At 28.3% G+C, this 13,152-nt stretch overlaps 4 protein-coding genes across 5 annotated transcripts in view; 2 read left to right on the top strand and 2 right to left on the bottom strand.

The window, feature by feature from the left end:
• Positions 1-13,152, top strand: part of LOC111423732 (Src homology 2 domain-containing protein sprint) — a 138,977-nt gene that overhangs the window by 11,681 nt on the left and 114,144 nt on the right. For both annotated transcript variants that reach the window (XM_071199913.1, XM_071199914.1), the window contains one exon: positions 1,384-1,487. In XM_071199913.1, the coding sequence (XP_071056014.1) occupies positions 1,384-1,487 (104 nt within the window). The remainder of the gene's footprint in view (positions 1-1,383; positions 1,488-13,152) is intronic.
• Positions 1,636-2,796, bottom strand: LOC111415448 (retinol dehydrogenase 13-like). The gene is made up of 3 exons (XM_023047146.2): positions 2,582-2,796; positions 1,891-2,531; positions 1,636-1,842 (listed from the first exon to the last, which is right to left on the bottom strand). The coding sequence occupies exons 1-3, from the start codon at positions 2,760-2,762 to the stop codon at positions 1,651-1,653; spliced, it is 1,014 nt and encodes a 337-aa protein (XP_022902914.2). The 5' UTR covers positions 2,763-2,796; the 3' UTR covers positions 1,636-1,650.
• LOC111423738 (retinol dehydrogenase 12-like) lies at positions 7,871-9,054 on the top strand. The gene is made up of 3 exons (XM_023057049.2): positions 7,871-8,076; positions 8,124-8,767; positions 8,822-9,054. The coding sequence occupies exons 1-3, from the start codon at positions 7,899-7,901 to the stop codon at positions 9,011-9,013; spliced, it is 1,014 nt and encodes a 337-aa protein (XP_022912817.2). The 5' UTR covers positions 7,871-7,898; the 3' UTR covers positions 9,014-9,054.
• LOC111423739 (retinol dehydrogenase 11-like) lies at positions 9,009-10,382 on the bottom strand. The gene is made up of 3 exons (XM_023057050.2): positions 9,995-10,382; positions 9,287-9,936; positions 9,009-9,233 (listed from the first exon to the last, which is right to left on the bottom strand). Exons 1-3 carry the CDS (start codon positions 10,134-10,136, stop codon positions 9,042-9,044), a joined length of 984 nt encoding a protein of 327 aa, XP_022912818.2. The 5' UTR covers positions 10,137-10,382; the 3' UTR covers positions 9,009-9,041.

Below are 13,152 nucleotides of genomic sequence, written 5' to 3'. Positions count from 1 at the left end.
CATTAATATTGAAGATAAATATGTCGTGTTTGGACTCATTTTAAAGGATTTTTCGCGACGATTACAAATATGTCAAAATGGACGTTGATATTCTTAACCGGAAGTAGACCATAACTTCATTAATATTGAAGATAAATATGTCATGTTTGTACTCATTTTAAAGGATTTTTAATGAAGGTTACAAATATGTCAAAATTGAGGTTGAAATTTTAATCCTGAAGTTAGTTATCATATAATAGAAGTTTTATAACTGAAGTACTGAACCTGTAAACTTGTAACACTTCGTCCTTAATTTCATTTTACAACTTTTTAAACTTTAATTTTGTAAATTAGTAACTAATAATCTGATTTCAACTTTGATATGTAATCTTTTTTAACAAAACAAAAAGAAATATTAAGAAAAAATGTGTTTTGTAAAATGGATAAGATGAGAGATGTTAATCTATTTGTAGAGTCTCTGAAGATGGCCAAGGGCCGAAACTAGTTAGACTTAAATTCTATATAAAATAAAAATCAAACTCTAGATAATTTTCTTCAAAAATTTTTACACGAATCATCATTTTGACTCTAGTATTTGTGGTTAAATTTATGCCACGACTTACAGAAACAGAACTAAACTAGACCTAAAAAGTTTCGGGTTTAGCCTCGCATCTTCAGACGCATGAGATAGATATCTTGGATCTTTCATCCTTTGTTACAAACATGTCAACTTGTTGGCAGCATGAACTATTATATCTTGAAGATTGTATTCTTTATTGCAAATCTGCCAACTTGTTAGCAACATGAGCTATTACATCTGGAAACTTTTATTTAACATTAAGAGTCTGCCAAGCTTCTATATCTATATATATAGTGTTCTAGAAACTCTACTAGAGAATAATAAGCCTTCTAAGGATTTAGCAGTCTTTTTAGATTCAACCATCCTTCTACATAACAACTTAATCATAAAAAAGTATATATAAAAAACACTCATTTCAACTTAAATATGAAACGAAAAACTTGAAAGCTTCTCAGTGAGTCATACATATTTCACAAAGTGGTAAGTTCGTTCTAACGTGAACATTTCGAACGGTTTTGTTCTGTTTCCGCGCATTGCACACCGAAAACAAACACGAAGTGGAACGCCAGTGGGGCCAAATCTATTTCCCCCTTTTACCTTGGTTCGACGGTTTTCGCAATCAATTAGAGTCGGTTTGTTTAATTTGAAACGATTGACAAATACAAGGTTTTGTCGTTGTTTCGTACCCATTTTAATTTTTGTTTGTTAAATTCGTTCGATAATTAACGAATGACGTTTTAATTAAATTGTTGTAGTTGACAATATAGATATAATTGAATCAAATTAATGTATTTGCGATTATTTAAATAGATTTTTCTTTGCAGTTATTATCAACTTTAGCAAATGATTTGGATCATATGCTTAGTGAACTTTGTACGACTCCACCACCTCCATATGATCGACTTTCCGAGGAGGATCTTCACACAAGGTAAGGTTTATTTTTATTTAAATCGGTAACCACAAATGATGCGGTTAAAATCTGTTTCACAAGGAGCATGAAATGCGATCAAGTTCCAATCATTTTGCGCCTTTGGGCACAACACCCCTTAAAAAAGTATCATCAAAATTTTTGATATGGTGAAAAAATTTATTTATAACTTATCCTTAGAAGATAACATAATAAATTGTTCACTCGCTTTCCAAACTTTTTCACAAATTAATTTATCTCGCGTTATCCTTGGATGGCCCCATTCTTTACAATCGGAAAAGAATCCTCCAGTTATATTTTTAACTTCTTCTGCCATGGCTAAATAAGCGTGAGTTTGAGCCCCTTCATAAGGAGTCTACAATAAAATAAATTAAAATAAATTCGTAAATAACCAAAAACTAACTTTTCCGAATAAATATATTGCAACGTTTAAAACGTGCGAAAAAAAATTTATTCCACGCATATTTAAAGCTGACGTTAAAAGAGGTGTTTTAACCAACCCTGGATTTAAAGAGTTACAAGTTACTCCAGTTCCTTTTAATTTTTCAGCAAATCCGATTGAAATGATATCGTTGTAAAGTTTTGATCTTGAGTAATGAATATTTTTGCCGATTACACTTTGTGGATCTTCATTTAAATCAAGATTAAAAATTAATGGTGTAAATGCCACAATTGAGCTGACGAAAATTATTCTGCTTGGAGTTGATTTTTTTAATAACGGTACTAAGAGGTGTGTTAATAAAAATGGCCCAAAATGATTCACTTGCATTAATAATTGCAATCCATCTTTTGTAAATCCGGGGAAATACCCCGAAATTCCCGCGTTATTAATTAAAACATCTAATCGATCTTCTTCTTCAATAATTTCTTTCGCAAGAATTTTAATTGTATCGAAGCTTGCTAAATCTACATACTTTGTGATGATTTTATTGTTTTTGGTTTCTTGGATTATGTTCTTTTTCGATTGGGTTAAATCGTTTTTGTCTGCTAAAATAATTTTGGCGCCTCTACTAGCTAATATTAAAGCTGTTTGATAACCTAATCCTTAAAAGAAAAAATTGGTATTTAAATTTAGTATTAAAAAAATTTATTACCGGAATTTCCTCCTGTTATTAAAATCGTTTTCCCATTCAAACACACATTACTTTTATTCCAACCTATACTTAATTTACAGTACGTGCTTAATAACAGAAGTATTAAAAAAAATATAATTAATGAAAATAATATTTGATGGAAAATCGAGATTTCTTGATATCGATAATGTGTTTTCTCCATTTCTGATGTGACACTGAAACGTTTATTTGGTTAATGAAATAATTTATAACAATTTAGTTTGTAATTGATGTGAGGAATGCGTAAATGGGAAATTTGCTTTTAAAAATAACATCCGTGTTTTATTATTAAGTCATAAATGGGTGTAATTACAAAAAAATTCATTTGTAGTAGTGTATTAATTTCAAGCTAATTCATTAATTATTTTGTGATTTTTCAGCAGTTAAAAAAGTTATTTAAATTTACGTATGTATCATCAAAAAGATTACAATCACCAACCGATTTAAGCCGATTAAGATTTAAGACAATCATCTTGAGACTTAAATCCCGAGGAATTTAAACAATCCTGCAGAAAACAAACTTTAATTACATACAGGTGTTTCACTTAAAAGTCCCTGTATATCCTAAAATCACTTAATAAACTTAATTATTGAATGTACAGAGTGGTTCAAATTCGATGTTCGAATAGGCTAACTTAGATTTTGACATATCACGACAATTTTCGTTTTTTAAATGGAAACAACCACTGATTATTCGCTTATTTTTTCTGATTACAAAAATATAGGGTTAGATAGATATTTTTATTGTTTTAGAATGAAGCTAAAAATAAATTTTTTTAGTGTCGTCATAGAAATTAAATTTACAGTTTCCTGTAAATTACGGTACGATAACTAAAAATTTATATAAATTTTACTTTATTTTCTAATATATAACATGTTAAACTTTTCGTAATTCATCTTAAAAAGCAGGAATTTTAATTTGATAATTCAGAAAATTTTTGAATACAAACAAATGTCGCTATGTTTATTTGAATTAAAAAAAATATATATGAGCGCCATCTATCAATAATTTATTAAGTCATTTAATAATAATATTAAATATTAATAAAAAATGTGAAATAATGCAATCTATTCCAACTTTTGTGTAAAACAAATATAAATTAAATAGTTCAACAACTGAATTTGTTTCAAATATCAGAAATATGTTTTTTTTTTTAATTTTTAGTTATAATTTACAGGAAACTGTAAATTTAATTTCTTTGACGACACTAAAAAAAAGTTTATTTTTAACTTTATTCTAAAACAATAAAAAATAGACTTATCTAAGCCCATATTTTTATAATCAGAAAAAAATAACGAATTTAATAAGTAAATAATCAGTGGTTGTTTCCATTTAAAAAAACGAAAATTGTCATAATATCTCAAAATCTAAAACCAAAAAAATTTTTTTGACTACGTCATTAAATTCTCTGTAAAAAAGTGTCCATATAATGTCTTAGTTATAATACTCCACCTATAATAATAACCAAGATAATTGCACTTGCTGGTTTTACGATATTTTCAATTTTGGCCTCTAGGGGAAAAACAAAAGACGGTAGCGCTTTGAGGTTTTTGGCATTAGCAGTTTCTCGAAAAACAAGATTGAGTCATGTAAGCTACTTTTTTTCTAACTCTTATAGTTTCCGAGTTAGCCTATTCGGACATCGAATTTGAACCAACCTGTACAGGGTGGTAAAAAGTAGCTCTCATGTCTCGATCTCTTTGTTTAATTAAATTCCAATGTCGAAAACCTCAAAGTGCTATCGTCTTTTGTTTTTCCCCTGGAGGCCAAAATTGAAAATATTGTGAAACCACCAAGTGCAATTATCTTGGTTATTATTATAGGTGGAATATTGTAACGGTTTTAGATTTTGAGACATCACAATTTTCGTTTTTTTAAATGGGAACAACCACTGATTATTCGCTAATTAAATTCTTTATTTTTTTCTGATTACAAAAATATAGGGTTCGACAGGTCTATTTCTTATTATTTTAGAATAAAGCTAAAAATAAACTTTTTTTTTAGTGTCGTCGAAGAAATTAAATTTACAGTTTCCTGTAAATTACGGTACTATAGCTAAAAATTAAAAAAACATATTTCTCCAGTCCAAAACAATGCAATCCATTAAATATTTCTGTATTAATAGTCGGTGTAATAAACATAATTATTTGTTTTTAAATACCAAAAAAATAATACCCCGTAATTTAAATACCGCCTCATAATTTACAGAAAACTGTAATTTAATTTCTTCGACGACACTAGATTTCGGCGACGTTTAATAATTTAAATTTATTCTAAAACAATAAGAAATAAACCTATCTAACCCCATATTTTTGTAATCAGAAAAAAATAACGAATTTAATAAGCGAATAATCAGTAATTGTTTCCATTTAAAAAAACAAAAATTGTCATAATATCTCAAAATATAAAACCGAAAAAAATTTTTTGACTACGTCATTAATTTCTCTGTAAAAAAGTGTCCATATAATGTATTAGTTATAATACTCTACGTATAATAATAACCAAGATAATTGCACTTGCTGGTTTTACGATATTTTCAATTTTGGCCTCTAGGGGAAAAACAAAAGACGATAGCGCTTTGAGGTTTTCGACATTGGAATTTATTTAAAAAAAGAGATCGAGACATGTAAGCTACTTTTTTTCTAACTCTTATACTTTCCGAGATAGCCTATTCAGACATCGAATTTGAACCACCCTGTATTTATTACTTATTTTTATTTTTTTCCTTTTAAAATAAGAGTTGTTGTCTCTTTGAAGTTTCGCACTTAACAAAACCACACGATTAGAGATTTGTTTACAAATGAGTCACTTTTTTTTGCGTTAGCACTTTATTCTTTTATTTTTCTTGGGTTTATACAGGGTGAGTTATTAGTATCTCGGCGGTCGATAGTTACTAAACCGTTTGAGCAAGAAAAAAATGTTTTATACAAAAGTTGTTTGACTCATCACTTTCTATTACGTAAAATTATTTTCACTTATACAGGGTGTTCCATTTAGGCGTAACGGAGAATATGTAGATTTTTTTTAATGGATCAGCCTGTATATTTTATCATATTATGAATAGAATTACATTTATTTATACAACCGTATATATTATTAACTCATAGCGTTCATAATTCCTGAGATATTCATTTGTTTTTTCAAAATGTGCCCAAAAAAAAACGATATATACAGGATGGATCTGAATGACTGCAACAAACTTCAAGGGGTGATTCTTTAGTGAATTTTAAGGGTACTTTGATATATGAACCATGGGTGACTTCGGCTCCCCTAAGGAGCTACACCCCTTCAAAAATAGCGGAAAATTTTGGTTTAATTTCTTTTTCTCAAAAACCATAAACGATAGGAAAATGAAATTTGGGGAATATGTTTAACTCATAATAGGGCACGTTTTGACCCTATTTGTACTTTCAATCTACCCTTCTAAACTACTAAACGTAACCACCCCCGTTCAATTTATGCCTAGATTTTTTTTATGAAGATGATAAATACATTGGAAAAATTTCAGTTAGATAGATAAAACTATTCTAAAACTTTTTTGTCTCTCTCATGTTCTTCTAAAAATTAATAATTTCTGAGAAAAAGAATAATTAAGCAAACACTAACTGTTAAGCTATAGGGTTGTTAATCGAAAGTTGGAATGAATTTTTAATGAAAAAAACTTAGTAGGCTTTGCAATCTTTGTCAGAAATATTTTTGACGTTTAAATATCAGTGGTTTTGTTACTTTATTATTATTTTATTTAAAATTTTGAAAAGTCGAGTGAACGAGCGTAAATGCGTTAGAACTTTATTCAAAAATTAATTTGAAAAACAATAATAATAGTAAGAAAAACTAACATTTAAACGTCAAAAATATTTCTGACAAAGATTGCAAAGCCTACTAAGGTTTTTTCATTCAAAATTCATTCCAACTTTTGATCGACAACCCCGTTGTTTAACGGGCAGTGTTTGCTTTACTATTTTTTTTCTCAAAAATTAGTCGTTTTTGGAAAAATTTCAGAGAGACAAGAAAGTTTTAGAATACGTTCATCTATCTATGGAAAATTTTTCTAATGTATTTATCATCTGTATAACAAAAATTTTCGCAAAAATGCAAAGGGGGTGGTTACGGTTAGTAGTTTAGAAGGGTAGGTTGAAAGTACAAATAGGGTCAAAAGGTGCCCTATTATGAGGTAAACATATTCCCCAAATTTCATTTTCCTAGCGTTTATGGTTTTTGAGAAAAAAAAATTAAACCAAAATTTTCCGCCATTTTTGAAGGGGTGTAGCTCCTTAGGGGAGCCGAAGTCGCCCATGGTTCATATATCAAAGTACCCTTAAAATTCACTAAAGAATCACCCCTTGAAGTTTGTTGCAGTCATTCAGATACACCCTGTATATTTCAAAATTGCAGGATCTTTTTAAAAACGATATAAAAACGACATTTTTTCCAATTTTACTTTGACACTATGTCAGATAATAGTCAAAGCCAATAGGTAAATGATAATATTTAAAGATATTAGATACGCTATACAGTGTGTTCAAAAAGAGTAGTTACTTTTGATGTTTTTCAAATGCCTTTTTCATAAGTTTTTTAAACGGAACACCTTGTATATTGTGTGCTGGTTGAATTGCCCATCAAGTTACCTTTAATTAATGATAAGTATGTTATATATCTAACTTTAGTACTTTTCTTAATATTTAGAATTTAAAGAATAATGTGTAATAAGATATGCATTATTGTACTTAATATGGGGCATATTTTATTTTTTCGATAAAAAGAAAAAAAAATATATGAAACAAAACATGTCAAAGAATGTCGGTTGTTGGATTCCGTTATCAGTTTTTCAAAATTAGGGCTCCCTAACTTTTTAAGGGCGATTTAATGGAATTACATTGCGTCTTACTAAACCGCGATTTTCCGCGAAACTGTATGGAATATCGAAAAAATAAAATATGCCACTCATTAAAAACACATCAAGCTACTATCTGCTCAAAATTCAAATTTTTTTGTACGATAGTTTTCGAGAAAAAAAATCGCAAAGTTCATAAAGTTGCCGGTACCGTAGCAGAAAGTAAAAACCGATTGAAATGTGAAAATTAAAACAACGAATAAATATTGTGCATAAAAACTGTTGTTGAAGAATGACACTCTGATATTATTAACGATTTAATTGTCCATAATTGCATGGTAAATATGTTTTTAAGTATTCAAATGTTCTTACTTTTAATTGTATAATAGTCCGTATTTGTAGCAATTATGATTTTTTTATATAAAATTGAGTTATTTCATATTCACTGCTACAGTTTGTTAGACATGGATAAAATTTTTAAAGACGAAATGATTTCCAACTTACAACAAATAATTTATTTATTAATATATTCTTTATTTATAATTTTAGTAATAAAAATTTATTTTATATGTACCATGGGTTGGAATAAAAGTAATGTTTGTTTAATAGGAAAAACCGTTTTAATAACAGGCGGAAATTCAGGTAAGAGAAATTGTTTAATTTCAAATTTAAAACATTTTTCGTTTAAGGAATGGGTTATCAAACAGCTTTAATGTTAGCTAGTAGAGGTGCAAAAATCATTTTAGCAGATAAAGACGATTTAATCCAATCGAAAAAGAAAATAATCGAAGAAACCAAAAATGATAAAATAATCACGAAATATCTAGATTTAGCGAATTTAGACACAATCAAATCCCTTGCTAAAGAAATTAACGAAGAAGAGGATCGGTTAGATGTTTTAATAAATAATGCGGGAATTTCGGGGTATTTCCCCGGATTTACTAAAGATGGATTACAATTTTTAATGCAAGTGAATTATTTTGGACCGTTTTTATTAACACATCTCTTAATACCTTTATTAAAAAAATCAGCTCCGAGTAGGATCATTTTTGTTAGCTCAATTGCTGCTTTTTTTCCATCGAATTTTAGGGTTGATTATTTAAATAATGACCCAAAAACTTTATTTGAGAAAAATTTTCACTACGTTAACTCAAAACTTTGTAATGATATTGCATCAATTGGTTTTGCGAAAAAATTAATGAACACTGGAGTCACTTGTAATGCTTTAAACCCGGGGTTAGTCAAAACAGCCTTGCTAAAAACAGCTATAAAAGTTTCTGGATTAAGTTTTTTCACACCAATTTTAAACGTTTTGGTGTTATTATTTGGGAAGGTTTGTTTTTGTTTAATTTGATTGGTATTGTTTAATATTATTTTTATGAATTAGACGTCTTATGAAGGAGCACAAACTCATGCTTATCTAGCGATGGCTGAGGAAGTTAAAAATATCACTGGAGCATTTTTTTCGGATTGCAAGCAATGGGGTCATCCTTGGGTAACGAGGAATAAAGAGCTTTGTAAAGCCGTTTGGGAAGAAAGTGAAAAATTTGTAAAGTTATCATCAAAAGATAAAATATAAATAAATATTTATTTAGAACCCAATAAAGTTATAATTTCTCATTTGGTTGTAAATTGACTAATTCTTCCGTTTTTTTCCATATATTTTCACACAAAACTTTATTCCTCAACATAAACGGTTGGAAAAATTTTCTGCAATCGATAAAAAATTCTCCTGTAACGTTTTGAACTTCATTCGCCATCGCTAAATACGCATGGGTTTGTGCCCCTTCATGTGGTGACTAAAAAGAACTTTTAAGTAAGAGCAAAAAATTAGAATCAAAAAATAAATTACTTTTCCAATCAACCCAGCCAAACCATACCAAAAATATTGCAAAATTATGTTATCCTTACAAGACATCATTGTTTTCACCATAGGTGTTGTAACAATCCCTGGATGAAGAGCATTACAAGTAACCCCAGTTCCTTTTAATCTTTCTGCAAAACCAACCGAACAAATTGCATCGCAAAGCTTACTGTTGCTGTATGGAATATAATGATCCAATAGTGGTATAACATTTCTAAATGATTTAGTCAACGAATTCACGTTTAAAAAGGAAGTATACGCTGATATCGAGCTTACGAAAATGATTCTACTCGGCGCGGTTTGTTTTAATTTATCGATTAAAAGATGTGTTAAAAGAAATGGCCCAAAGTAATTAATTTGTATTTGAAGTTGTAATCCATCCTTTGTGATCCCACGAACATCACCTGCAACTCCTGCGTTATTTATTAAAATGTCTAAACGTTCCTCGTTAGCAATGATATCATCGGCGAATTTTCTAACGGTTTTAAAATCGGCTAAATCTACAAATTTTCCGATAACGTTTGGATTTTTTGTTTCTTCTATTATTGTTTTAACCACATCCGTTGAATCTTTTCTATCACCCAAAATAACTCTAGCTCCTCTACTTGCTAATATTAGCGCAGTTTCATACCCTAAACCTACAAAGTTATATCAAAAATATTAAGAATTGTTTATTAATGATAAGATTTATCATACCCGATCTTCCTCCGGTAATAATTGCGGTTTTTCCCACTAAACAAACGTTGCTTTTATTCCAACCCATCGTTAATACGTTAAAGACCCTAATAACAATGACGGCAACAACAAAATAAAGTATTATATTGATAGAAAAAAACATGATGTCGTTCAAAGATTTGTCCCCTTTCAACTGATATATTTATCGTAACTTTCCACGTAAAGTTAATTCTAATGTAATTTTACGGTCGTTTTCGCCGTACGCACATTAAACTATCAAGGTATAGTTGATGAAATTAATTGGTAATGATATATACGTGTTTATGACGTTTTTCTAGGTTATCGTTATTCATTATACATAATTATGCACGTTTCCCATTGAGGAGATAATTTAAATTTTACAATTGTGGTTCTAAAGTTACCGTTTAAATTCCTTGCGCAGCAAATAAATTGATTTTGAGTCATTTTGATACTAAATAAAAAAAAGAAATTAAGTTTCAATTTGTGATCTCTACAAAGTTTCCTATAAAATGAGTACAAACACGACATATTTATCTTTAAAGATAATCGAAATATACAACTTCCGGTTCTAAAGGTCAACTTTAATTTTGATGTATTCTTGATCTTCGTAAAAAATCCTTTAAAATGAGTCCAAACACGATGGGGTTATCTCAAAAAATACCCGAGATAGTATTTTTTAATGATATGTTGCTAACTTCATGTTGCCAACTTAATTTTTTTTGTTATATCTTTGTTATTATTTGAGATAAATTGATCGAGTTTGGATTCAAATTAAAGAATTTTTTATGAAGATTAAGAAAATCGTAAAATTGAAGTTGACGTTTATAACCGGAAGTTGTCCATATTTCGGTAAAATTTAAAGTTGAATATGGCATGTTTATACTCGTTTTAAAGCATTTTTAGTTAAGATTATGAATTTTCAATTAATAAATATTTTTCTTTTAAATTAGCGTCATTTTGGTTACTTCCGGTTGTCAATGTCAAATTTAATTTTAATGTATTTTTGATCCTCATAAAAAATCCTTTAAAATGAGTCCAAACACGATGGGGTTATCTCAAAAAATACCCGAAATAGTATTTTTTAATGATATGTTGCTAACTTCATGTTGCCAACTTAATTTTTTTTTGTTATATCTTTGTTATTATTTGAAATAAACTGATCGAGTTTGGATTCAAATTAAAGGATTTTTTATGAAGATTAAGAAAATCGTAAAATTAAAGTTGACGTTTATAACCGGAAGTTGGCCACATTTCGGTTAAATTTAAAGTTGAATATGGCATGTTTATACTCATTTTAAAGCGTTTTTAATTAAGATTATGAATTTTGAATTAATGAATATTTTTCTTTTAAATTAGCGTCATTTTGGTTACTTCCGGTTGTCAATGTCAAAATTAATTTTGATGTATTTTTGATCCTCATAAAAAATCCTTTAAAATGAATCCAAACACGATGGCGTTATCTCAAAAAATACCCTAGATGTTAAATTTTAATATTATGTTGCTAACTTCATGTTGCCAACTTAAATTTTTTTGTTATATCTTTGTTATTATTTGAGATAAATTGATCGAGTTTGGATTCAAATTAAAGGATTTTTTATGAAGATTAAGAAAATCGTAAAATTAAAGTTGACGTTTATAACCGGAAGTTGGCCACATTTCGGTTAAATTTAAAGTTGAATATGGCATGTTTATACTCGTTTTAAAGCATTTTTAATTAAGATTATGAATTTTCAATGAATAAATACTTTTCTTTTAAATTAGCGTCATTTTGGTTACTTCCGGTTGTCAATGTCAAATTTAATTTTGATATATTTTTGATCTTCATAAAAAATCCTTTAAAATGAGTCCAAACACGATGGGGTTATCTCAAAAAATACCCGAGATGTTAAATTTTAATATTATGTTGCTAACTTCATGTTGCCAACTTAAATTTGTTTGTTATATCTTTGTTATTATTTGAGATAAATTGATCGAATTTGGATTCAAATTAAAGGATTTTTTATGAAGTTTAATAAAATCGTAAAATTGAAGTTGACGTTTATAACCGGAAGTTGGCCATATTTCGGTTAAATTTAAAGTTGAATATGGCATGTTTATACTCATTTTAAAGCGTTTTCAATTAAGATTATGAATTTTCAATTAATAAATATTTTTCCTTTAAATTAGCGTCATTTTGGTAACTTCCGGTTGTCAATGTCAAATTTAATTTTAATGTATTTTTGATCCTCATAAAAAATCCTTTAAAATGAGTCCAAACACGATGGGGTTATCTCAAAAAATACCCGAGATATTAAATTTTAATATTACGTTGCTACCTTCATGTTGCCAACTTAAATTTTTTTTTTATATCTTTGTTATTATTTGAGATAAATTGATCGAGTTTGGATTCAAATTAAAGAATTTTTTATGAAGATTAAGAAAATCGTAAAATTGAAGTTGACGTTTATAACCGGAAGTTGATCATATTTGGGTTAAATTTAAAGTTGAATATGGCATGTTTATACTCGTTTTAAAGCATTTTTAGTTAAGATTATGAATTTTCAATTAATGAATATTTTTCTTTTAAATTAGCGTCATTTTGGTTACTTCCGGTTGTCAATGTCAAATTTAATTTTGATGTATTTTTGATCCTCATAAAAAATCCTTTAAAATGAGTCCAAACACGATGGGGTTATCTCAAAAAATACCGGAGATGTTAAATTTTAATATTATGTTGCTAACTTCATGTTGCCAACTTAAATTTTTTTGTTATATCTTTGTTATAATTTAAGACAAATTGATCGAGTTTGGATTCAAATTAAAGGATTTTTTATGAAGATTAAGAAAATCGTAAAATTAAAGTTGACGTTTATAACCGGAAGTTGTCCATATTTCGGTTAAATTTAAAGTTGAATATGGCATGTTTATACTCGTTTTAAAGCATTTTTAGTTAAGATTATGAATTTTCAATTAATAAATATTTTTCTTTTAAATTAGCGTCATTTTGGTTACTTCCAGTTGTCAATGTCAAATTTAATTTTAATGTATTTTTGATCCTCATACAAAATCCTTTAAAATGAGTCCAAACACGATGGGGTTATCTCAAAAAATACCCTAGATGTTAAATTTTAATATTATGTTGCTAACTTCATGTTGCCAACTTAAATTTTTTTGTTATA

This window comes from Onthophagus taurus, chromosome 11 (assembly GCF_036711975.1).
Source record: "Onthophagus taurus isolate NC chromosome 11, IU_Otau_3.0, whole genome shotgun sequence".
Lineage (NCBI taxonomy): Eukaryota > Metazoa > Arthropoda > Insecta > Coleoptera > Scarabaeidae > Onthophagus > Onthophagus taurus.
This window is presented reverse-complemented; position numbering and strand designations above follow the sequence as displayed.